Source organism: Athene noctua, chromosome 2, assembly GCF_965140245.1.
Source record: "Athene noctua chromosome 2, bAthNoc1.hap1.1, whole genome shotgun sequence".
NCBI lineage: Eukaryota > Metazoa > Chordata > Aves > Strigiformes > Strigidae > Athene > Athene noctua.
In genome coordinates, this window is record NC_134038.1 from 10,913,070 (window position 1) to 10,940,620 (window position 27,551).

Sequence of the window (27,551 nt, forward strand, 5' to 3'; positions counted from 1 at the left end):
ATCTGTGGGATTCTGTTCTGAATTTGGAAAGTTTACAGAAGGATGCCTGGGTGCCTTGTTACTGTATTTTTTTTCTTGTGAGCAAATTTCACTTGGGCTTAGTAAGACCAAGAGGGATATGTCCCTCAAATTTTTCAGAGAACCCCATTTCCCAGAACTATTTCAAGTCAATTTTAGAGATGTGGTGCTGTAAAGCACTTTTTCCTATGTGCAAGCATTATGCCTTTCTATAATTGAAGAAAAAAGCAGAGTTCAAAAACAAATTAATAATTTTTACTTTTTCCTTTTTTCCTGGCAAGGTGTACCAGTCTAATAATCACACAGTACTTCATCACCTGTTTTTCAGAAGTACAGCTTCAGTGTTTATTTTTCTCAAAAAGGCTTCTAGAGAAGAAAGATGATATTTTTAAGAAATAAATCAGAAAAGTGTTTATTTTTTTTCTACTCTGTTGGAAATCTTAAGTTTCCTTACCAACAGAGTATCCAGTTAGTCTGCAGAATAGATACAGAAGGACAGTCACACTGTAAAGCTCTAATTAATGTCTCAGGATGGCCTCTTAGTTCCATATTTGCATTTCACTATTTCAGAATTTTAGTGTTGGCTTTTTCTGAAAATGTAATGACTGGCAGTCATGTTGTTTAGCACAGGTGCTGAACTTTATATGCTGCCTTATTGTTTTTCTTAATTCCTGCCTTATGAGCATGAAAAATATTTGATTGAGTTATTCTGCCATTTTCTTGCCAAATCTGTAGTTTCTTATATGTATGCTTTACACTGCAGTGTATAGAGGTGAAGGCTATGGAGCACTTCACATAGAAAGGGTGAGATTTCCCTCCTCGAGTAGCACACAAACTAGAGAAAAGATTTAAAGGATGAAAGGAAGGAAAAGGAAGGAGAGCTTCATGATTCCATTACTTTGGGACACTTAAAAAAAAAATACCGAATTTGGTATCATAGATGAACTCATCTTCAGAATGGCTTCTTTAATATTTCTTGGCTATTTTTTTTTCCTAAATTATACTAGATCACATCATAGTAGAATAAATTCTCTAAAATGTTTTCTAATTAAAATTTCAGTACAAAAATTGAAAAGGAGAAAAGAGAACATGCAAAACAGCATGGGATGATAAGAACTGAAATAACAGGAGCTGAGATAGCAGAGGAGATGGAGAAGGAAAGGCGGCTATTTCAGCTACAGATGTGTGAGGTAAGAAACAGGTTTCAGGTTTTAATTATGACACCGTAACTTAAAAGTATCCTGTGGGCCTTGCTTAAAGGTGGTGAAATCTACTTTGTTGTTTAATGGGTGTGGAGGGAGGAAATGATTTCAGTGTCACATAGTACAGCAATATAAAGATAATTATTTCAGCAACTCTGTACAAAACTAGGCTTCCTTTTGGTTTATTCCTTTTTTTTTTTTTTTTTTTTAGATTATTATGCTAAGGTTTTGGGGCTGAAAATATCCTATGGAAATATTTCTTATTTTTTCAGGATTCTGGTTAAGAAGTTTGGGAAGTTTTGTTGATATCTTTCTTCCAACATGCTTTCTGAAGACTTATAAAATTTCTAATAAAGAGATAAATGATAGTGAAATGTTAGTTCCATAAAACTGCTTTTTATAATAATAGCTCTCTTCATTTTAGTGGTGATTACTTTAAGTTGCATAGTATTTATATTTTTAGATATGTCAGTAATTACTTCAGTAGCATTAAAAAAAAGGACCTCTTCAGACAACTGTAAAAGATTAAACTTTTTTCTGAATTTGTTTTATGTTTTGGAGTGTTTGAGGTTTTTTTAGGAATGGCCAGATAAAGTGTTATCCTTTTTATATTTCGCTTAATTGTGGTGGACTGCAGTCAGCACCCAGGTTAAACACAGAGATAATTAATTGAGCAAATGATGGTTTATTGACTGTAAACTGTTGAAGGTTGTGAGGCATGATTATCAAAATGTTTTTCACTGTCTATACAGTATCTTATTAAGGTTAATGAAATCAAGACAAAAAAAGGTGTGGACCTTCTGCAGAACCTGATTAAGTATTATCATGCACAATGCAAGTAAGTGCAATGCTTTTAAGCTTTAGTTACAATTTTCTTTTTTAAACAAGTCTTTGTTTCCCTTTGTTTTGGCTACATCAGGAATTTTTATCATAATCATAATCTGCCAGATGTCTTTGACTTCATCTTATTAGGCTGTAGTCTTTCAGCAGAGTATGAAAGTGAGTGGGGCGGGGGAGTGATGGAAAAGGAGGGTAAGGGAAAACCTTGCATGTTGCATACAAAACTAATTTTAGTTCCTGAGGCATAGACCTAGAACGTAATTTTAGAAGTCTCTTTTTTATTCTATATAATATTTTTTAGTTTTTGATGTAGATTTTAAAACCATTGTGAAAGCCATCATTTTCTTTGAAATTCCTTGAGGTGAAACTGATAAGATACGACCTTGTCATCAGTAGATGGCAAACATACAGGATCTTTTACTTGAGTTAAATACAGGAACAAGATTTTTAGAAATTACTAAGGGGAAACACATTGACTAACAGTGATAAAACAAGCTAAGCTGTATTCTCCCTAATTTGATATGTTAAAGTTACATTGGTATACCTCCACTGCTGAAAGATAACTGTACTTTAAAACTACTTGCGAGGAAGGGGTTTTTTCTTAGGGTGGTTATGAGGTGTTTTGGGTTATGCTGTTTTTCTACAAGACAGTCTACTTTGTGTTATGAATTATATGTATTCCTGATACATGACAGGTATTTTTCATTGTAGTTTCTTCCAAGATGGCTTGAAAACAGCTGATAAACTTAAACAATATATCGAAAAGTTGGCTGCTGACTTATATAATGTAAGTTTACTTATAAGTAGTTTAAAAATGAAAGTATTTTGTTTATATGAATACATTTTAGATATGACCACAAGGATGTATATTTTATTTGTATCCTATAAATGAAAATTCTCTTCTTTGAAACTTTTAGTATAGCTAGACTGAGGGGGAAAAAACATCCTGACTATCTTAAACTTTGTATTCTGTTTTACAGTTATTAGGAAAAGTAGCTTTTGTTCTACTACTAGTTTAGTGTTGCATTAAAACTCACTTAAAGTGAGCATCTTTGAATCAGATTACATTATTAGCACCATTTTTATCTACCACTTTCATTTTTCAAAACCCAACGGCTTGATGATAGCACCACTGTTTTTAAATTAATTAAATTGTGATGTTCATTGAAGGCAAGTAAGTAATAATGTGGAATCAAAGCCCGCTTGTCACCCAAGTACTTCTGTGTTCTATAATCAGAATTACAATAATCCTGCTTGCTATTGTAGTTAGTGGCTAAATTAAACTGTTTTCATTCCTTAAGTCAGCTGTGAAGCTTATTTGAGTTATTCAATTAATATTTCAGAGACCAATTTAATTGCATTAGATATATGGAACCATTAAAGCGTAACAGAACAGAGCATGTGGTGTTGAACATTCATTTTATCTTGTCAAGTAATGTATGCATAGAAGGTGAATACATTAAGAATGGACTAGTCCAAGAAAATAAACTCAAATATTACAGAAACACAGAATAGTTGAGCTGTTTTTTCAGGACATCTGAAATGGTATATTGAAACACATAAAAAAATAAGTTAAAGTTGCATCCAGAGAGCATATAATAACAACCTCTTTCCATAGATAAAGCAGACACAGGATGAAGAAAAGAAACAACTTACTGCTCTCCGTGATTTGATAAAATCTTCTCTGCAGCTTGATCAGAAAGAGGTAAATAATTTAAACATGTTGTTCTTGGAGATAATGTGAATTTATAAATTCTGTCAGAAATTAGTTTAATGTTCAATTTGTGTAGTTACTAGTTCAGAAGAGTTGGACTTTGAACATTATGACAAAACTAATATTTAGAATGTTCATCTACATATCAACAAACAGTAGTTTAGATTAATTTTCTGTTTAAATTTTATATATTAAAATATATTCATTTTTTGGTGTTATTTTGTATTTTTTAAATGTACTATAAGAACAGTTGTTATGGATCAGATAAATACTTCATCTAGTCCAGTATTGTGTCCTTGACAATGATAATGAGTGTTGAGGAAAAAATGTAAAGGGACGGGATGCACACTTCTTTCTTATGTCCTGCCATCCTCCAGCCAGATTATGTTCAGGATTTTCCTGACCTAGGTCATCCTGAGTAACAAGAAATGGAGGCTTGCCTTTATGTATGGTTTTCTGCATTACTATTCATCTGTTAACTCACATGTATTTTGTGATGTTGTTCTCCTTCCCAAACCCCTTCTATTAATGCTGTATTGTAAGGAAGAATATTTGTATGTTAACCAGATAGCAGTGGTTGAGACAGGGCAGTTAAGAATACATCATCACTGGTATCAGAAGTGAAGGGGTAACATGCAATGTCTATTGCAGATGTTCTGGAAGATTGAGTGAACTAGGAGAGAGGATATAATATATATCACAGATTTTATCTGAGATACTATTGTGACTTTTTCCATATCATAGTGCCTGAGTCAGAAATACTGAATATCCTGTGGTGAAGCTGAGTGTAGGGTAAGGGGTGTCTTTCCTTTAGTAAAAGATCACTTACCTTCTGTTCAGTTTTCTTTTAGGCAGATAAGACATTAGTAATTGCCAGATGTCTGCTCAGCTTATTAAATATTTATTATTAAATGTGAGTTGTTATTATAATTAAACATTAGACAGACGCCCATTCTGCTGCATATGATTGGACAGTGTTGCTAATATCATAAGAATATGATATACCTAAGAATATCATTTGCAACCACATATACTGAGTCAGCCAGGTTTCCAACAGCAATCAGTCATGGATGTTCAGAGTAAAATGCAGGGCAATAAACACTGATACTTCTCTAGAATACCCTCTCATTAGTAGTTTGGCTGTCTTTGCAGTCTCTCCACCACCCTATGGATTTCCTCTTTGAATCTGTGCAGTTGCTTTTTGAAGCAGTATAAACTGTCAGCTTCTGCTACAGCTATGTCTTTCCCACCATTGCTACATGTTGTGTGGGAAAATCTTTTCCCTTTTATTTGTTTTGAACTTTTAGATCTGCATACCCTACTGAAGATGGAAGTGCTTGTGAATTCATGATAGCATCACTAGATGACTTCTGATTTTTTTTTTTCATATAAGCTTTAACATTGATTTGCTTTTTGACTTGTTCTTAGTGCAGAGAAGGTGTGTAGCATTTCATCAGCTGTAAAGCTATAGAACTGTATCATCCTCTCTGAATTTTAATAGTCAACTCACAGTATCTTATTTTTCTCCTCTGCATCACTTTGCATTTGTTTATGCTGATCTTCACCTGTCATTTATTGTCAGGTTACTCACTATCATGAGATCCTTGAGAAATTCTTCAGTCAGCCTTTCTTGGGTATCCTGAATAATTTAATACCATCTAGCAAACTTTGACAGTTTACTGTTCACCCTTTTCCAGATTGTGTTAATGTTAGACACCATATGTGCTGGCACAGCTTTCTGTGAAACTCACTTGTTTGTTTCTTGCTTTTAACTTGTTAGCTCATCTGAGGACTTTTCCTCTTGTCCTGTAGCAGTGTAATTCTTGTCCTTTCATGAGGAACACTTAAGTACCCACTGAAAGTCCAGGTATGCTGTGTCAGTCTGATTTCTCATGTGTATCTACTGGTTCTGTCAGAGAACTCCAGGAGACTTTTGAGACATAACCTTTTTGTACAAAAGCTGCACTGATTTTTCCAGTATACAGAATAGTAAATGTAGTCTTGAAAGTAGTTTTCATTAATCTTCCTTACGTGGTATGAAGCTTACTAATCTTTACTTTCCTGGAATTGTTCTGGAACTTCTTCATAAATAGGACTTTAGTAACTGGGGCAAGTAAGTATTTTTCTGAGCTTTCATGTAATTTTGTAGGTAGTACATTGTGATTATGGCTACTGTGTGTAGATAAATGGATTGATGTTAGTAAATTATTTCAGGTGAAATGACAATTAAGGAATGATGGATGACTCATTCCTTAGTGTGGTGGTGTTTTTTTTTTTCTTTTAAATACTTGCCTACGTGTGTTTTCGTAATGTAGATATACATTATATAGCAGATAAACCTTGGCCAGAAGGCTGTTCCTCTTCCTGCATCTTTAATCCCATTGTTCTGAAGGACAAGACAACCTTAGATCATACTGTACATGGTTTTTAGAATTTCTTTGATGTCACAAATGAGGATAGGAGCACTACAGAACACCTTTGAATAGATCCCAATTTATTGCAAGACTTTCCAGCTCTTTCTAAGTACTCATTTTTCACGTATCTCATACTCTGCAGTCTTTCCCAGTGCTCAGTTTTGTATTTCTTTTTCCTTCCATCTCCAGTGTGCATGTGGACCTACTGGATCTCTTCCACAATACTTAGAGCTTCCCATATATGTTACATTTATAATCTCCCTAGTATTTAAGACACTCTGGATGTAACTCATACTCATTCTCCATCCTCACCCCCAAAAGTTGAAAAAAGTGCATTAGATTTCAAGAGGTTTTTTGGAATAACTGTGAACTCTAAAGTTTTGTGAACAGATTCCAAACAGAGACCTTTCTCATATACCTTTTTCTTCCACAAGCTGATTATCTGGGAAGCGAAGAAAAATACATCCTTTTCTCCTGGCTGCTGCATATGTTGTTAAGTTCAGAATACTTGGTCATCAGTCAGTTTTCCGAAATAAAGTAGGACAAATGCGTTGTTCTTTGCCGTGTATTTGGCTGTATACAGTACAAGTCAAGCTTCAGAAGTTGTTTACAGAGTATTATGAGGTAGAATAACTAAGTGAAATGCATGCTTGGTTTTTTGGTTAACTATAGTAAAAATCGCTCTGTTTCAGTGGAAAATAACCTCATTTAAAATAACAAAATTTAAGCAAGTCAAATTCTGAAACTTAGATACATGTTATAATAATAGCTTCACAGGCCTCACGAAAGAAACTATGCAACTTTTCTGACTGTAATTATAGTATTGACAAATCCTAGGACTTTTGAAAAACTGTGTTGTATATATGTATGATATCTATATAAAAAGTTATAAAAATAAAGTGTTTGGCTTGAGAATTGAAATTGTCTTAGAAGGAAAGGGAGCAATATTGTGATTCTCAGATATTCAGGCAAATCATGAGAGCGAGAGAGCTGCTATAATGAAAGAATCCTCTCTTTTGAATAAAACAACTGTTTGATCACATAGATGTTCAAGTGTCTCTTTCAAAAATCAACGTGAGGACTTTCACTCATGTGATTCTGCTACATTACATGAGTCAGAGTGTAATGATGCTGGCAGATATTGAGGAGCTTGATAAAACAGTGTCTCTGTTATGTAGGTATTCAGTGTTTTGATCCTGAAATAGCATGCCAGCATTCATTACTCCTTAATTAAGTGACAGTGAATCTTGAAGGCACATGGCCTGAGTTTCAGCAGTCAGCTTTCCCTCTTGTATATCCAAATCTTCAAGTACATAAAGCTGGGCTTTATTACTGTGACAGATGGCCTGGTTGGTTGTGATTAAGAATACATTTTCCCCCTTATATTCGTGCATTATAATCTCACCATTGGAAAATTCATGAATTAATGGAAGTATTGAAGAACGTGAAATAAATGGGATTTTCTCTAGTGGATTTGTAAAGGTTCAGAAGTCCTCTTGCCAAAAATCTGGCAGTTTGAAGCGATAAAATTGAGGCCCTGATTCTGTGTAGTTCTGAGTTTCTTTGACCTTTAGTGCAAGAAAAGGAAGTTGAAACTAGTGATTCCTGTCCAAACTGTAAATTCTGCCACCTTTAATTTCCTTGGAGTTGTCATTAGATAAATGAGACTTTCTACCCATCTCAGACTGATTTGCTGTCACAGATGATGGAAGAGATTCCTTCATGGCTGTTAAATCTATTAAAGCATTTAGGATCTTTTTGAATTTAAAATAATACATACAGAAAAATTGCTCTTCGGCACCCATACTTTCATTTGGGAAAAAACACTAAAGTACGAAGTGAGCTAACCTCGTTCCCTGCACTTTGAAGGTCTCATAATGCAGCTCTTGTTCTACTGTTGCATGTATTCAAGGTGTTTATGCAGCATTATGGACATTTGTAATGCTCTTACACATTTTGCTGACATACCTGTCCTTTCATCAGTGAAATGACTATTACTGTAATCTTTGCAATTACCTGATTCTTGGAAGGCCTGACCATCTTTGAATCTTGGGTTGTGCCGAAGTGCTGTAGCTTTGCTACGGGAGGCACCATTTACTGTGGCTCTGTTACAGGCAATGTCTCTTGTTGCCACTATATGGTCTTGCTATTGAGTTACAGCAGTTTCTGTTACTTTGTGCAAGGATTACCTGATTTTGTAAAATTACTATGGTTTAAAGCTTTGAGGAAGAATGTTTTAAAGGGATACTGTTGTAATTTTATTTGTAAAGTATGTTGAAAAATGCTTATACTTTAAGAAGCTTAATTTTGAAGGAAACCAGGCCTTTAATACAGGCTTCTACTCCCTATTTTTATATATATTAATTATTGTTACAAAAGTAACTTAACAGTTTTAAGTTGAATATAGTCTTTAGCATCATGTTTTGTGTCTGTTTTGTTAACTATTTCTATACTTCCTTTATTCATTTCGCCAAATCTTTATTTGATATGCTCTTTGGAGCAGGAATTATGTCTCATTACATTCTTTCCTATGCTAACACCAATAGGACCCTAATTCCAACGGGAGTTTGAAATTTGCTTATAACAGATTAGCTCCTTACTGCGGTGGCGTAACACTGCCAACAGCACATGGCATATAGCAGCCTTCATACCGCTTCTCACCACAACTGCCTGTTTGAGCAAAGCACTTCTCTTTAAAATCCTGTGACAAATTTGTAATAAAATAAAAAGCAGTTGTAAGAACCATGAATAAGATAGGAAGGAGAAGCCTTCAATATATAGAGGTTGTGGTAATTGTAACAAGCTGTGTGTTGAAAGAGATAAGGTTGTTACTAAGGGAGTAATTGAACTTCTCATTCTTTTGATTTTTTTTTTTTTTTTTTTTGGTGGGATTTTGTCAGATGTTTCACAGATAATTGTTTCACAGCTACATTTAAAACTGTATCAACTTGTCCTTAATTATACCTTTTTATATAGACCTGCAAAAATTAAAAGTTAACTTTGGGCCTGATCTTTTTCATGGAAATTCAGAATTAGCTCCATTTTGGTGGAGGATACAATATAGCTATCATTTTAGACAATTTAAATGTAATAAAGATTAGAAGACATGTAGTAAAATTTGATCCTGTAGTCATCTTTCTTTCTTTTTGAATGCAATGTCATATATGCTAGATTGCACAGAATTTTGTTATGATGCTTTGTTACTTGAGGAGAAAAGGCACCAGTGTGCCTGAAGTAATTCTTGCCTTCTTTCTAGTAGTGTTATTAGAAAGGGAAAAAATAGTTTTGTTAGATATGGGGGCTGTAAAACTTATGTTCGAGGAACATGTTTTTTAAATAATAATTCTTGTTTTAAATTATTTGCTTTCTCTTTCCTCTATTGCTTTTGCCTTTCGTGATCGAAGTCTAGGAGAGTAAGTCAATGTTTTAATGAACTTTTGGGGATATTTTTTATTTTTTTTCTGATGTGCTTATGACAAGTTAATCCATTTCACTTAATTGTTTCACTAGATCAGGCCAAAAGTTATTTCAGTTGACTTCATTCACTAAAACTCATGAATTATATTTTTAATTGGATAAAAAAGTGATTGTTAGCATTTGGTTTTGATTGTTTATATATGTGTGTTTCTGTATCTATATGCATGCTGTAGTCTGTTGCTTTTTTAAAATTTTATCTTAGTCTTTTATTCTTTGATTATAAGATTATGCAATATAAAATTTCTGTATTTAAAAAAGTCATTCTTGAGATGCATATTTGCATCTATACTATACTTCAAATGCCTAATGAAGTAATTGAATCTTGAACATGCAGTTAGTTCAAGATCACATGATGTAAAAGCAACCTCTCCTATAGATGTAAAGCATGCATTAGGAATTTTCTCCTTTTTTTAACCTTTATTAATTTGTGAAGTTGTGATAGAGAAGAGAAAATAATGTTAATAGTGTTTTCCTTTTCTTAGGATTCACAGAGCAGGCAAGGAGGATATAGTATGCATCAGCTTCAGGGGAATAAGGAATATGGCAGTGAGAAGAAAGGTTATCTTTTAAAGAAGAGTGATGGGTATGTTCTTGGAGCTCATAATACATAGGGAGAACTGTTAGTATGTTCGTGCACTGATTTTTATTGTTTTCTACTGTGGGTGCTTAAGGCACATTTTCTTAATGCATGTGCCACAAGTACTCAGGAATTTCACAGTTCAAATCTGAACACAGATCTGAATTTAATATAATAAATATAAAAAATCACAAGCAATAATAAAGAAAAAGTCATATTAAAAAGAAAGCTATTGTCTTTAGAGGCCTCTAAAAGGTGATTGAGACCTGTCATAAATCTCCAAGTTATTTTTGATGGGGTATTTAGTAAAATTTTGACTGCATCTGTTTGTTGTTCAAGGCTAATCTTCTCACAGTGTTAATGAGATTAACATGTTTTGGAGTCATGTCTAGTTACCGAATTTGTTGTTATTGATGTTCTCATGTAGGTTAAGGAAAGTATGGCAAAGAAGAAAGTGCACTGTTAAAAATGGAATTCTTACCATATCACATGCAACGGTAATTTTTTTTAATACCTTTTAAGCAAAATAATAAATTAACGGTATCCTTTCCTAGTGAATCTGTTGGTGTTAATCTACCATTACAAAAAGCCACTTCTGCTTCCAACCATTGAAGTTCTGTGGATTGTCAGAAGTTGGGAGACTGATTTATGGAAGTATTGTTATACTTGGTCTGTTCACTAATGGGACCAGTGCTTCAGGTTAAACAGAGCAGTACACCTGTTCTTACTATACCTTTCAGATATGGGATGTGATTCATCTGAATAAAATGAAGTGTAACTGAAGTGCATCAGAGCAAGATCCTGTAGACTCCTCTCTTAGCCACTACAGACCTGGTCAGTGTAGTCGAAGGAGTCTGGGTAGATTTGGTCAGATGCCTTGTTATAAACTTACTTCTGGCTGTTGACTGTACTGGAAGACCAAAAACTACCTCATACATGTCTGCATTACAGATGTTTTATTCCTACATAGGATGTTAACTATTTTAAACTTTTTAATGCCTACACATTCATTTTTTACAAAACTTAAACTGTTCAACTAATCAGAGTGGGATAATGAGAATAAAGGCTGGTTTGAAATTAGTTTCAAAACTTCCTGTGGACTGTATGAAGTGAGCGATGTCGTCTTTAGCCTTCTAAAATTTTTCTTCTTTTTTTTTTTTTTTCCCCACCTGATATACCTAATGAGAGTTGATTTAATACTCAAATGTATTTATCAATGGTTTGATAAGAAAATGGCAAATATATTGAACAGACTTTTCAATGAATACTTCAACTAGTTTTGATCCTAAGGATTGTCATGATATATCTGCGAAGCACATTATTTTTAAATAGTCAGGAAGAGTTGCCATGAAGATTTTAACTTTGTTTAGGTTTAGCAGTCTGTCCATTCTGACAGACCAAGTTGACAAAGTCATGCTGGGCTCAAGCATTTTGAGGCTGTACATGTATGCATGCCCATACTTTAAACTAATATCATATGTACCCACACCTCAGAAGGGAAAAACAGTTCTGAAACAAGACATTTTTAAAGTAAAATAAATTTTCTTTTTAGTCCAACAGGCAACCAGCTAAACTGAATTTATTGACCTGCCAGGTGAAGCCAAATGCTGAAGATAAGAAGTCTTTTGATCTAATATCACGTATGTAGCAACTTTAGTACCATGTTGCATTATGTGGAATTTCTATAAAAACATCATCATAAGATACTTTGGGTAAAAATAAGGCTACAGTTCAAAATTTAGGGCTGTATCCAGATACCTGCATTGCCTTATGAGTGTTCAGATCCCTCTTGTTTGGAAGATGGGTTGAATGGACACATGAATAAAGAACCTTTTTTGTGTGTATGGATGACATAAATACTGTTCATTTGTAAAAAGCCATGAGATGGAGAATATATGCTGTTCTCCTGAGTTCAGAGAGACGTTTAACAGCTTAGTGGAACATTCATAAGCTGTATCCACCAGGAAATGGAAAAAAACCACATCGGCCTCATCTTCATTTTCTTTCATTCTCTGTTCTGCTTTTTGAGTACTATTTGGGGGGGATGAGAAAGGCAAGGAGACCCTAATTTCTCTTGCTCTGTTATCCTTCTTTTAAAATATGCTTTTGTTTGTCTAAAATTGGTAGTGACTTGTATTCTCAGCATTAAATTTCCTGTGACTTCTTCCCTTCTTCCAATTTTGGTCTTGTATAGCAGGTATTTATATTCAGTCATATTTTAAAAACACTTTTGAAGTTTGTGAGTCAACTTACTGTTTTCAGTCTTTACATACATAGTATTAAACAACAAACAGTTCCAACATTCTATATTTACAGGGATGGTCTATGAAACCATTGAATGTGTGGGATAATACCCAGTTCATATATCCTTTGGTTAGGATATATTTTCCCTCTGTTTGGCTTAAGAAACTTGGTTTTTAGAAGTTTCTTAAGCCAGAGGGAAAAGTATATAATAGGAACAAATTAATTTTGTGCTTTTCTGCTATATATGTTTCAGATTTCACTTCAGAAGGGCAAAACTTGATTCATATTCTCGTTTTTCTTTCATATTTCTAACCATAAGACATTTGAAATACATAAATTTGGTGTAAATTAAAATTCACAATTGCATCTTTCTCAGTATTTTTAAAAATTGTTTTCCAAAGCTATGAATAAAATATTAATGTTGCTGGTTAAGAGCAATTGCTCTTAAAGTCTTCAGTTTCTAAATAGGTTTTAGTAACAAATATTGTAGATATTTTAAAATTTATCATGTACCAAATAAAAAGTTGTATTTATTTATTTCAGATAACAGAACATACCACTTTCAAGCAGAAGATGAACAGGAATATGTAGCGTAAGAATATTTGCATTTTTTCAAGTTTTGTTTTGCCAATAGAGATGTATAAAATCACATATAACAGTGGAAATTGTTTTCTCAGTTAATGCAGAAGTAGTGCCTACTGTCTGTTTTTTCTGCTTCTATGAATCTATAAACATAAACTATTCTGTGTCATGCTACAGGGCTCTTTGAAAACCTTGTAACGTTAAAAACAAATCAAAACAAAAAAACAGCCCAACCAGCCAAAAAACATTTCAGAATTTGTACCCTGCCAGCACATGCTTTGCGTACAGTCGCATGGCATAATATAACAGATCAAGTTGTTAGGGTTCAGATGAAATATTTTTAAATTATTCTTAAATCTTCTGTGTCAACACTTTTTTGCAGTTCCTTCTTTTCTTCCTGATCCTACCTTTTCCTTTAAATTAGAAATAATAAATAGATAAAAGATGGCCATGTAACACATGGAAAATATTTACAGGTAATACATCTCTCCATCTGTAGGCCTAGAAATAAATAGCAAAGCTGTTCTCTTCAACATTTGGGTACTCCAGAATCCAGTAATTTGCTTCATTAATGCATGTTTCCAACCAGCTTGTTTACTTTAAAATAATCTTTCTTCTTGCTACATCAGGACAATTTATTTCCTGAGAACCATGTACCACTTCTTGTGCACCTCCTGAATATTGCTCTCAGTATCATCAAACATGTGTTGTGCAGAATGTTCATCACCTGACAAGTGAAGGAATAAAGTTACTAGTGAAGAGGGCAGCAAGCCTGAACATTCCAGGTTGCCTCATTCCTCAGGACCATTGTGCTCTTTTGTTACATGTCTATATTGTAATGGAAGACTGTGTTGTTCCATGTGTATTTTAAAGGTGCAGGGAATGCAAAATTACCTTTGTAGGGTATTTCAGTTGTTAAGTAGTGTTGGGAGGCAATGGCGTTGACAGTTCAGTGTTGGGAATCATGCAGCTATTTCCTTCCACAGTCTTCCCCAGCTTTATCTTGGCTCTTAAATAGCAAAGCTGACTTGCTAGTCATGCTTACTGCATTCATTCTGGAATTTAATTATTACAATAAGTTTCCTGGTGAAGGAGAAAATACCCTTATTTATAAGCACTTGATGAGTCGGAAGTTTTTGTGCCTCTGCCATAAATTAGTTTTTACTGTATTTGTTGGTTTAAGAGATGAGGTTTGGTTGGTTGTTTTTTGGTTTGTTTTTTTTTGTCTTAACGCATGAGCAAGGTAGGGGGAGAATACATTAGTAAGTTAATTCTTCTGATTGGCAGGTCAGTAAATTTAGTTTAGGTGGCTGCCTGTTCGAATGTTTTGGAATTCTCAGCTGATTTTGTTTCCCATTAGAACTGTAGTTCCCATTTGTTTACCACTAAAGTCTTATTACTTTGTTGTAGTTTAACCCCAGCTGGCAACTAAACACTTCTGTTGCCCTCGTGGGATGGGGAGGAGACTCAGGGGGCAAAAAAAGTAAAACTCATGGATTTGAACTAAGAACATTTTAATAATTGAAATAAAATATAACAATAATAAAAAATATAACAGTAATAATAATAGTAATGAAAAGCAAAATAACAAAAAAAGGGATAAATAAAACCCAAGACAAGTGACAGTTGCTCACCACCCACTGACCAGTGCCCAGCCAGTCCCCCCAGCAGCAATTGGCCCCTCCCAGCCAACTCCCCCCAGTTTATACACGGAGCATGACGTCCTATGGTATGGAATAGCCCTTTGGCTAGTTCGGGTCAGCTCTCCTGGCCATGATCCCTCCCAGCTTCTTGTGCACCTGCTCGCTGGCAGAGCATGGGAAACTGAAAAATCCTTAACTTAGGATAAGCACTGCTCAGCAACAACTGAAACATCGGTGTGTTATCAACATTATTCTCATACTAAATCCAGATCACAGCACTGCACGCTACTAGGAAGAAAATTAACTCTGAGCTGAAATCAGGACATACTTTAAAGTCCAGTGGCTGAGAAAATAACTTGTACTGGAATATTTTCATATTGCTGCAAGTTTAAAAAGCTAAGAGACATTAATTGCATCCAAGTGTTGGAATGCATGCAGACAAACTGATAGATGCTATCTTGCCTGTATTTTGCCTGTATTGGCACTGTAATCCTCCAGCAAAAAGGCATTGTAATGCTACTCAGACAGGTGTTCTGTTTCAGAAATTTCTTAAGTGACCCAAATAATGGTATGTACTTTGAGATGCACATGGAAACTTACAGTCTTTTTTCTTTAGGAAAATCTTTGCAATATCTTTAGTTAATTGAAGTTCATGAACCAGAATGACTGTTACTGTGTTGATGAGAAACTACAGTATAACCAAATGTTCTGTTTTTCTTGTGCAGCCACTGAGCAGGTTTTAAATAGCTTTAATATCTTAAGGTGTTATGCAAGCATCACTCTTTGACTTCCAACCTTACTGTTTTAAGAGCATTCTGGAAGAACTATTTGATATAGCTCCTTGATTAGAGTTATCATACTCTTGTTCTAGTTTTCACTTGTATATTTGTGCCGCTCTCTTGACCCTTTCTTCTCCATCTTGTGTTTTGTCCACTCAATTTTAGTGCTGCCTCTGTCTTTTTTCCTTTGTGCACCAATTGAAAAATAAATGTGTAGATTTTTCAAATTGCTTTCCTTCCAGACTCATATCTAGGGAGAAAAAAGCAAGATGCATTTCTTTATACTCTAGTTTAACTGACCTTGCATAATTTTCCTAGTGATCATTTTAAACTGCTTTCATAAATAGCTCCTCAAACTACTTAAAAATAATAATAATTTTAAAAAGCAGATGGTTTAACATAAAAATCATGGAAGTCTACATTCTGTTACAGGTTTATTACTGCTTCCCTTCAAACATTTCCTTTAGTCCAGAGCATTCTGTGATTTTTTTTTTTTTTTTAATCTAGCCAGCTGTCTGTTGACCTTTACTGCTTGACTCTCCTTTGAAATTCTCAGCAGCTTATTAATTTCTCTAGTAGATAAAGTACAATGTATGCAGAGGGGTTGAAGTATGTCTATGTATGTGTGTATATATTAATGTGTAGAAGAAAAGTAACCTCAGATCATTAAAATATAACCATATTTTTTTTTTTAACATACACAATAATAGATACTTTCTTCATTTTGCTAATTGTGGATAGGGCCAAACACGCTCTAGACATAACCTTTTAGGGTTTTTCTACTCTCTTTTTGAAAATCAAGAATATATCCATTTCTGTAAGAAATGCCTGGATTATAAACAAAGCTAGATTCAGAAATTTTGCCATGAAGAAACACACAACTAACTTCAGTCTAGTGTTTAGCATTTTTTACTTTGAGAAGACTGAACTGGAAGATCTATTGCTTCTTCCATACAAAAAAGTTGTTTCTGAATATTTGAAAAGTATTATACTATTCATGTTCAGTTTATGAATTTACCTGTAAACAACATTATGATAGCGATTATTAGAAGAGACCGAGATTATTTTTCTTATTACAAATCAAGAAAAACTATGAGACTGGTTGTTATTCGGGGGGGGGGGGGGGCTCTTATTAGCTTAGAAATACTGAAGAAAAATTAAGAGGAATCTGAGTGAGTGTCTGGTCCACTTGAGATTAATGAATACATCTGTATCCTTCATTGGATTCAGAAGTCACCCATGATGCCAGATTTTTGTTTAGCCTCATGAGATTTTTCAAAACTAGGAATCTCCAGCAAACAAAATGATTTAAAGGATCTTAAGAAACTGCTGAGATCCAGAAAAAGTGTAGCAAAAGATTGAACAACCTCTCTCATTATATTAGGTAGAAGACAAAGCAATTCTGTGAGACTGAGTAATTTTTAAATTATTTGAAAGAACACTACAAAGTATTACCAGAAGCTTTTTGACTGTTAGCTTGACACTGGTGGTATTGTGAAATAAAGGAAATGAGATTTTTAAAAAAAGAAGGACAAACCCCCCCAAACTAGTACAGATAAGAAAAAGAGGAACAACAGCTGTCATAAGGCAGTTTTTTAAAACTATTGGCATTGAATTAATATACTCTATTTAACGATTTGACTTGTTTATTTTTGAGTGTACAGTCTTCCAGGGAGGCCGGGCGGCTAACTGGGAACTTCCTGCATGGATGGCACCAGTCATTAAGAATGTGTCTGTTATAGTGCTCGTGTTAAATGGGCCTTGGTGCTGCTGGCTGGGAAGAGCTGACGCTGTGGTGCCTCTTGTTCTGGCTGTCCCACAGAGGACACCACTGACAGGCAGCTCTGGACAGTGGGTTCCTTCTAGCTGAGGAAACAAAACCAAATGAAGTTACTGCTCGTACAGTTTAGAAACTTGTAATATGGAAATCTGTGTCACACTAACAGCTGGCTCAGTCATGTTGTGTTTGTTTTAATTGCATCTAATAATTTTTTAATTGTTACTGCATAATTGAGTTTTATTCAAATTCTGCCTTTTTAACAAACTAATCAAATTGTAACCCTGAAATTGTCAGCAAATGTCAGAATAGATGTTGTCTGTCTGAGTTTAATGATTGTTTTACTCCATGTGTTTAACCAAACATTACTATAATATTAGAAGCAAAACACTGCTGCCTCTTATTTTCTTAATAACATTGGATTTCATCAGAAAAATTGCAGACGAATGCCATCTAGTGTGGGTTTTTATATTTTATCATATAACTAGAGAGATATTTCATGTTAATATATTGGTTTTGACATGTTGATTGTGGAATAAATTTGATTTCAGATCTCTTCTATTTTTAAGGTTGCTTTTTCAATAATTTTTAAAGGTTGTTTAAGTACAAGTTCTGAGATTATTCTCTGCCTATAAAAATTTAAAAACCTCTGTATGAAGTACATAATATACAGTGCTTATATAGCAGTTCAGGCTCTGAATCTGTATTGCAAGATTATATACATAAATTTCCCTCTGAAATTCTTTAAAGTTTATCTTTGCATTATTATTTCAGTGAGAAATTCTGAATTTCAGTCTGAAGTTATCTCTGCTTTAGATGACTGTAGCCATTTTAGCACATTGGGAAATTGTAAACAGGAAATAGATTGAGGATGCTTCAAGTTTAAAATATTTGTGTGTAAAAAAAAAAAAAAAAAGGTATTTGCAGTAGATCTAAAAACAACTGAAATCACTACCTGAGAGGATTTTTTTAACTTGCTCTTTTTCTAAATCAGGCAACACTGCATCTGCAATGTGCTTGTCCTTAGTGTAACTACTTTCCCCTCTTTACTTCCATATGTAGGGCAGCAGCCACTGGAAGGTTTATTTGTTTTTACTTAAAACATTATTGTGTAAAGAACAAACTGCAGAGTGGTTGAGGGGTTGGAAACTAGTGCCTGAAATATTAAGAGTCTTGATTTGTTGCAGTCAACAGTTGCTCTTCAAATTTTGTGTTGGCTATCAATATCATTACTCTGCTGTCATCTTCTCTTCCTTACCCCATTTGTTGCCATGGCAATTTTCATTAATTTGGACATTACGGTCTGGCTCTGATTAGTGCACTGAGACCTGCATTTTGAAAGGCAACTAGATACCAACCCATTGAAAAATGTGCCTTCTGTCTCCTCTGTGAAGAGAGATGCACACTGGAGAAAGTAGCGGTTATAATTTTTTCCTTTAACAATGGGATAGACTTCAGGAAGATCTTGGGCGCACCTACTTTTAAAGCAAGTTTACGTTGGCAGGAGCTTAATTGCATCCTTTCTCTTCCAGCTTCTGCTTATTCGAGGAACCTGAGGACTGTACTGCTTTGGCTTTAAAAATGTTCACCAAAGGGAATTTAGAATTGAGACTTTTTATCTTTTTCTTTTCTCATTCTTACTTACCTTTTCTCAGTTCTTTGCTTTCTGTGTCTCACATTTTTCCCCACTCAGTCTTTCCCACAATACTTCACCATATTCCCACTAATATTTTGTTCCTGGCAAGATTTCTACAGCTTATAGATTAACTTGTATTTGCAAATGCAGATCTTCATTAAGGTCTTTATCTTGTGCTAGATGGATATCAGTATTGACTAACAGCAAAGAAGAAGCATTAAATATGGCATTCCGTGGAGAGCAGAGCACAGGGGAAAACAGTTTAGAGGATCTGACAAAAGCCATTATTGATGACATACAGAGATTACCCGGAAATGAAGTCTGTTGTGATTGTGGCTCACCAGGTATCTCAATTTGTTAATGTCATCAACTTCTTGTTGGGAGCAAAGTAATTTCTTTAAAGACGTGTTTGTAGAGTGCAAAGTAATTTTCTAAGTGATGTGTTGATCAGTCTTCAACCTGTTTTTAAAAGAACAAATATAACTTTCATACGTTAGTTCCTTTGAATTCACTAAAATATTTTTGTGTGTTGTCTGTGCTTACTTCCAGCAGTTCAAGCCCCTCTGGAGTTTGAACTGTTCTTGTTGCACTGTCTCTAGATGCTTGTTGCACTTGAATGGAAGTTGCTTGGCATCACTGATCCTGTGCATGCTACTAAGTAGAAGTGAGTAATGCTTAGACAATGATTGTGGAAAAATTGACCTGGCCAGGATCCTACTCAGTGGTTTTATCTTGGCATGAGACTACTGGAATTGCAGTATCAAAAATATTCAGAGGTGGAATAAGTAGTCTTATGCAAAGAATGAGAGCCAGAGTTGGAATCCTGTCAGATAATATCTTCAGAAGTACAGAGTTACAGGTCAGTTGTATGTCGCTTAGAGCTTGAGAAGAGTCAACTTGTCATAGAACTACTGAATCAATGTGGTAGTCCGCAGCTGTTACAGCTCTCACATCTAAAGAGACACTTCAAGAAGGTGATATTCATTTGGAACTGAGTAGATAGTATGTATCTTGAAAGTGCTTGCTGATGCAGAACTGATCCAAATAAGAAATATCTAGATTAAAATAAAAAGTGAATACAACTATGTCAAATCCTGGAATTGGTTCATTCAGTTATTTCATATTATTCTGCAGAAACTTTGGATTACAGTTCTCATTGATAATTTAATTTTTAGTGAAGTTTTAAGCTTCACTCCTGCACCCTAGCTTGCTGCTTTAGAACTCATGACTTAATGCTTTATCAGTTACTATTTAAGATCAAGGAAGAGACTAATTTGAAGACATGTATGTATACAAAATAATGTCTGGAGCTTTTTCTTTTCCTTAAAAACTGATCTTGCTTCTTTTGTAGCACTCATACTATAAGATCTATTTGAATATTACATGCAGATCTCCTCCATGACAACAATTATTCTTTTGCTGGACTACCCAGTGTTCCTTAAATCTTTTACAAAATATTACTGTTTTATATACTGGAAAATGCTATGGTTAATCTTTTATGAAGAAAGATGATTTAAAGTTTCAGAAGCAAAAATTAAAACTTCAGAGGTTGCCAGCAGTGGAATTTAGTTCTGTTCCTTTTAAAAACAGGAAACAGAAGCCTTACTTTATTTCTGTGAGAAACAAAATCCTAAATGTATTCAAATACAGTCATTCAGTATGGATTTATAAGTCTAAAATCAGTGCCTTTGGGACTGTCCTTAAATCTGCAAAACTTAATACTATAGATTGAAATTCGTGGTTAAATTTGCCTTGCAATTTGGAGAAAAGTATGGAATATTCTTAGTTTATTTCCACTTGTTAAAACATTAAATGAGGAATCATTTCAGAATACCTAGGGATTTCTTATCACCACTGAAAACCTTTTCTTGGACTTTGAATAAATATTTTGTTTTTCAATTTTACAGATCCAACATGGCTATCAACTAATTTGGGCATTTTAACCTGCATTGAGTGTTCTGGAATACACAGAGAAATGGGTGTCCATATTTCTCGAATCCAGTCTTTGGAATTAGACAAATTAGGAACGTCTGAACTCTTGGTAAATTTCTAATTTAGATTTTTTTTTAGTCAAATATTGACCTGTATATAGGAAACATTCAGGTGTGTAATTCAGTTAATTTTTTTAAGTTACGGGTTTTTCAGAATGTCTTATTGATATTTTTGTACGTATCTGATGGGAGGGTTTTTACTATTATGTATTATAATTTGACCATTTGTCACTTCTCATGTCCATTTCCTGAGGTTTTGTAGAATGAATATTGACATCCATTGTGTACAGTGCCATCAGAATGTTGCCTGTTATTAGCTGATCTTGACCCTAAATCAGGATAGTCTGCAATCTCATGTGATTGAGAAAAATGAAAGCTAATTTAACTTGACAAGTGAGAATGACCATTACTAATTTTGACTGAAAAATGTTGGATGAATCTTTGAATTTGATGGAAGAAACCCTGTAACATTAAAGTTATGGAAAGAGTTTGATATCACAGAATCACAGAATCAGCTAGGTTGGAAAGGACCTTGAAGATCCTCCAGTCCAACCATTAACCTCACACTGACAGTTCTCAACTACACCAGATCCCTCAGCACTATGTTGATTCGACTCTTAAACACCAACAGGGATGGGGACTCCACCACCCCCCTGGGCAGCCCATTCCAACGCCCAACAACACCTTCTGGAAAGAAATGCTTCCTAATATCCAGTCTAAACCTTCCCTGGTGCAACCTGAGGCCGTTTCCTCTTGTCACTTATTACTTGGCTCAAGAGACTCATCCCCAGCTCTCTGCACCCTCCTTTCAGGGAGCTGTAGAGGGCGATGAGGTCTCCCCTCAGCCTCCTCTTCTCCAGACTAAACCCCCCCAGTTCCCTCAGCCGCTCCCCGTACAACCTGTGCTCCAGACCCTGCACCAGCTCCGTTGCCCTTCTCTGGACACGCTCGAGTCATTCAATGTCCTTTTTGTAGTGAGGGGCCCAAAACTGAACGCAGGAATCGAGGGGCGGCCTCACCAGTGCCGAGTACAGGGCTCAGATCCCTTCCCTGTCCCTGCTGGCCACGCTATTGCTGACACAAGCCAGGATGCCATTGGCCTTCTTGGCCACCTGGGCACACTGCTGGCTCCTGTTCAGCCAGCTGTCTATCAACACCCCCAGGTCCCTCTCTGACTGGCAGCTCTCCAGCCACTCCTCCCCAAGCCTGTAGCGCTGCTGGGGGTTGTTGTGGCCCAAGGGCAGCCCCCGGCATTTGCGCTCAGTGAAACTCCTCCAGTTGGGCTCAGCCCATGGCTCCAGCCTGTCCAGGTCTCTCTGCAGAGCCTCCCTACCCTCGAGCAGATCAACACTCCCACCCAACTGGGTGTCAGCTTCAAACTGACTGAGGGTGCACTCGATTCCCTCATCTAGATCATCAATAAAGATGTTAAACAGGAGTGGCCCCAACACCCAGCCCTGGGGGACACCACTCCTGACCGGCCGCCAGCTAGATTTAACTCCGCTCACCACAACTCTTTGGGCCCAGCCATCCAGACAGTTTTTTACCCAGCAAAGCGTGTGCCCATGCAAGCCGTGAGCAGCCAGTTTTTCCAGGAGAATGCTGTGGGAAATGATGTCAAAGGCCTTGCTAAAGTCAAGGTAGACAACATCCACAGCCTTTCCCTCATCCAATAAGCAGGTCGCCCTGTCGTAGAAGGAGATCAGGTCTGTCAGGCAGGACCTGCCTTTCATAACCCCATGCTGACTGGGCCTGAGCATCTGGTTGTCCCACACGTGTTTTGTGATGGTACTCAAGATGAGCTGCTCCATCAGTTTCCTGGGCACCAACGTCAAGCTGACAGGCCTGTAGTTTCCCGGATCATCTTTCCGACCCTTCTTATATATGGGGGTCACATTGGCCAATTTCCAATCTGTCGGGACCTCCCCAGTCAGCCAGGACTGCTGGTAAATGATGGAAAGTGGCTTGGGGAGCACCCAGCCAGCTCCTTCAGCACCCTTGGGTGTACCCTGTCTGGTCCCAAAATATATGAGACTACTAAAAAGGGGAAGAAAAAAATACCAAAAAAAAGCCCTAGTTACAGCAGGTTTATCTCATCAACTGTTTTCGACCTGTGAGACGACACTTGTTACAGAAGTGTTGCATGAGAAAATTAAGATAGAAGGCAATTCTGGGGTTTTGTGTAGGTTTAACATTACCAGTAGTACTCTCTTAGAAATCTTGAGTTGTTTGAAAAGTTACTATTAATTTATATCAGATTTTACTGAGGATTTTGCACTGCTGTGTGTTCCATCTTATATTAATAGTATGGAAAATGTGCATTAATACTCCAGTTTTTAGGTTGCTGTTAGACCCAAAATACCCCACCCTCATATATCCATTTTTTTCGCTTATTGCAGCTGGCCAAGAATGTAGGAAATACTAGTTTTAATGATATTATGGAAGGGAATTTACCTAGTCCTTCACCTAAACCCAGTCCATCAAGTGATATGTAAGTTTTGAATCTTTAAATTCTTTATAAAGTTTACTGTGCAATATATATGTGATGTAAAATGTCTTAAACAGTAACCAAGCCAGAGGAGGGCTAGGATGGCAGAAGATTTGGGCTTTTTACTCCCAACTGTGGAGTTTCTTAGAAGTTCAGTCTCTTGTCATGTAGTCACATTTTAGCTACCTCACCTTCTCAGTGGAGAAAACTTCAGATTTTGGTTTCAAGATTCATTATTTTGAATCTTGAATGTTGTTGAGTTTTGTAATGTGCCCTCAAGTAATAAACACAGTTGGACTGACACTAGCTTCAGTTACTGTCTGTCTTGAGGTGATGACAAGCTTTTTTGTCCTTTCCCTGGTTTAGTAGGTGCACAGAGAACATAATAGGTATGATTTTGCTAAGAAGACCTTTTAACCTATTATGCTGTTTTCTAGCTGACTTAGTGTTTTTAATTTTATCCTGGTTTTAGCATGGTTTTCATGCTTCTCCTGGGTTTAGCACGTAGACTGTTTCCATGAGAAATCACACTTAAGGCTTTGTTTTTCCTTTGGTCTTAGTTCCCAGTCAGACTAACTTTTCTATGTAAGAGGAAGGCAGGATAAAATTTAATGTACCTTATTTGGGACTTGTTTGCAAGAAAGACATGCATTATAATAATAAATAACAATCTTTATCTGATAGTTTTCTTCTTCCCTTCTTAACTTCCAAGTTAGGCAAGGTGATTTAAAATTTAAATCATTGACCCATTTTTTAAAATTTAAGCTCTAACTAAGCTCTATTTTCACACCCCACAGGACTGCACGTAAAGAATTTATCACTGCTAAATATGTAGATCATAAGTTCTCTAGGAAGACTTGTGCGTCTGCAGCAGCTAAACTGAATGAATTACTTGAGGCTGTCAAATCCAGGGATTTACTTGCACTAATTCAAGTCTATGCAGAGGGGGTAGAGCTAATGGAGCCACTGTTAGAGCCTGGACAGGTAAGCTTATCAGGTAAACAAAGCAGAGTATTTTAAATAATGTGTATTTGTAAAATGTCCAGAATCTGGGGGTGCTACCTTAGATGCTAAACCAAGAGAAATTACACATGAAAATGGTGGGGTTTTTTCCTTCCTTTCCTGAATGTGGCATCCTTGTGGGGAGCATAATGATGACTCTTGTCATCAGTTGGTCTAAGGGGGTGTGAAATGGAATAGTAATACCACAGTGCAAATAATATCACAGTTCTAGATGCAGCTACATACTGCTCTGCAGTATGCTTCTTTTGGGAAAAGGCCCAAAGAGAGAGGGTTTGACATGGTAACCCAGGGGCACCTGATACCACAGACAGTATCATACCTGCTTTTAAAGTAGTTGCTAAAGGAACACATGACTGACTGTATACATGTCTCTGAGGAAACAGTAAATCCAGTGCCTTCACAGCTTCTGATAAAACATTTACAGTAGTACAATTTCTTTCAACTAGGGAGAGACATTTTTTTAGTGAAAGTTCTGAATACCTGATCTTCCGTTTGAAGTCAGTAACAGGTTGTTGGTTGCTGGGTTTTTTTGAGTCCAGATTGACCTCAAGTATCCATGTAGAAATGTTGCTCAAGAGAACATAACATGTTTTGATAGATAATTGATGCTGTGTAACCACTTGATCGGCAGTGTTTTCTCCCATTAGTTTTGAACCCAATGTAGAGAGATCTCAGAGAATGTTTTTAACAAGTTCTGTGAAAATAGTTAACTTGGCAAAGGACAGAGTGCCTATGTGTATTGAGTGGAGAGAATTAATTCAGTATAGTCTCAGCACTTGAGATATCACAGAGTGCTTATCATGAAAACACATTAAAAATTCCCTAACTACAACCTAAACTCTCTGTATTTGTTATCCATAGCAGTTACCACAGAATTGGCTCCTTAGCGTTTCTCAGCTATTACAGTCAGTGATACCAAGAAAGGTATGGATACCAGTTGAAATGTAGTCTGCAGTTAAGACATTTATAGCAGCATTCTCCCCTGTAAACTCTGATGTTTAATAAAATATTCTTGTAAAAAAGGTTGTGACTTTAATTCTAAATATATGTACTGCAATACACTTTTTTAAAATGCCCTTTATGATCAATTAGGAGTTAAGAAATTAATTTAAAAGCAGATTTCATTATGCAACTTATAAACTAAATTAAACAGCATTTGTATTTTCATTTCAATGCATTAATGCATATGTTATATATATAGAAAATAAAGTATGATTCCGTTTAAGTTCAACAAGGAGAAGCCCTGTATCTGGGGAGGAACAACCCCATGCACCAACATGTGCTGGGAACCCCCCAGCTGGAAAGCAGCTTGGTGGAAAAAGAGCTGGGGGTCCTGGTGGACACCAAGTTGAATGTGAGCCAGCAGTGTGCCCTAGTGGCAAGGACTGACAATGGTGTCCCAGGCTGCACTAGACAAAGTATTGCTGCAAGGTTGAGTGAAGCAATCCTTCCCCTCAGCACTGGTCAGGCCACAGACGGAGTGATGTGTCCAGTTCTGGGGTCCCCAGTACAAGAGAGACTTGGACCTACTGGAGAGAGTGCAACAAAAGGCCACCAAGATGTTAAAGAGTCTGGAGCACCTGGCATGTGAGGAAAGACCAAGACATCTGGGACTGTTCAGCCTGGGGAAGAGAAAGCTCATGGGAATCTCATCAATATATATAAATACTTGAAGGGAGGGTGCGAAGAAGACAGAGCCAGGGTCTTTTCAGTGGTGCCCAGTGACAGGAGCAGAAGCAGTGGGCACAGACTGAAACACAGAAGTTTCCCTCTCAACATCAGGAAACACTTTTTTTATTATGAGAGCGACTGGCACAGGTTGCCCAGGGAGGTTGTGGAGTCTCTGTTCTTAGAGATATTCAAAAAGCCATTTGGATGTGGTTCTGGGCGACTGGCTCTAGGTGCCCTTGTTTGGGCAGGGAGGTTGGACCAAGTGACCTCCACAGGTCCCTTCCAACTTCAGCCATTCTCTGATTCTGTAAGAGATTTAATATATGTAGGACAATGATTTTTGTGGGGTTTCTCCCTGAATCTGTAGGAAATAGTGTTGTGGCTATGCTTGGTGCTCACCAAGGTGTCATAATGCAACAAGTACTGTAAACTCCCTCAGTATTCCTTGACAGGGTCACTTTTCGTTACTACTAGCTAAAATGGTTAAAGGTTCCTCAGGATTGTTCTATCCATCTGGAAAAAGGGGAGTTTGGTTTTGAGAAAACTATGCTCTCAAAGTGTGATGCCATTTTCTTTGAAGCACGTGGTGTCTTTTAGAGATCAGAAAGCTTTCATCATAATTTTCTAATAATATTTTTATATTGAAAGACTTATTGTAAGAGAGTGACCTATATTACGGTAGGTCTGATATTGTAAGCTTTGCAGAAATAAGACACAAAAATCTAACCTCTGTTTACATGTGTTTAGGAGCCAGGTGAAACAGCACTTCATTTAGCAGTCCGGACTGCTGACCAAACCTCTCTCCATCTGGTTGACTTCCTTGTACAAAACTGGTATGGATTGCTCATTTTTCATTTAATTGTGCATGAAAAATGTAAATGTTCAGAGCTATCCTTTCAGTGCTTTAAACAGTGTTTGCTCATCACTTATAATTGTTCTCCTTAAGTATGTTTCAGAAGAGCATAATTTAATAGTTCTGAAGTGACCTTTGTGCTCCTAAAGAGTAGAGAGGATGATAGATTAAAAACGTGGAAAGCAGTTATATAAAAATAGGATGAAGGGAAAAACTATGTAGAGCAAATGAGCATTAATTTCGAACACATGACAATATGAAACAATGCAAACGAATAGTTCAGGTAAAGGGGGAGCTGACAAGTAAATGTTCCAAATACAAGGTACACGCCAAGAAATTGTAAGAGTAGAAAACAAGGATCTTTCTCAGAAGATTATGAAAAGAAGCTAGATTGACTTGGAAAAAGGTGTTCTAATAGTTAATAAACTGTTAAAGTTATTCACAGTATAATCATCTGAAGTAGTAATTTTCAGCACCTGGTTTATTGGCTGACTAGTCTTTCTTGTCAAGAGATGTGTTCATAGAAGTGAAAAATGTTAATGAAAACATAAAAGCCCCAAATGGTGTAATGGTACAGTTTTATTTTTTATGTGTTTCACAATATAGGTAATGATTAAATGAG

The 27,551-nt window shown here is 36.1% G+C and overlaps 1 protein-coding gene across 6 annotated transcripts in view; it reads left to right on the forward strand.

Annotated features, from left to right (window-relative positions):
- Positions 1-27,551, forward strand: part of ASAP1 (ArfGAP with SH3 domain, ankyrin repeat and PH domain 1) — a 185,008-nt gene that overhangs the window by 124,286 nt on the left and 33,171 nt on the right. For 5 of the 6 annotated variants that reach the window (XM_074898426.1, XM_074898430.1, XM_074898428.1 and 2 more), the window contains 13 exons: positions 1,079-1,208; positions 1,973-2,058; positions 2,772-2,847; positions 3,679-3,765; positions 10,148-10,248; positions 10,670-10,739; positions 11,795-11,882; positions 13,030-13,078; positions 19,084-19,247; positions 20,811-20,944; positions 23,294-23,385; positions 24,180-24,366; positions 26,824-26,909. In XM_074898426.1, coding sequence (XP_074754527.1) covers positions 1,079-1,208; positions 1,973-2,058; positions 2,772-2,847; positions 3,679-3,765; positions 10,148-10,248; positions 10,670-10,739; positions 11,795-11,882; positions 13,030-13,078; positions 19,084-19,247; positions 20,811-20,944; positions 23,294-23,385; positions 24,180-24,366; positions 26,824-26,909 — 1,350 coding nt within the window. The remainder of the gene's footprint in view (positions 1-1,078; positions 1,209-1,972; positions 2,059-2,771; positions 2,848-3,678; positions 3,766-10,147; positions 10,249-10,669; positions 10,740-11,794; positions 11,883-13,029; positions 13,079-19,083; positions 19,248-20,810; positions 20,945-23,293; positions 23,386-24,179; positions 24,367-26,823; positions 26,910-27,551) is intronic. The other variant, XM_074898431.1, reaches the window with a different exon arrangement.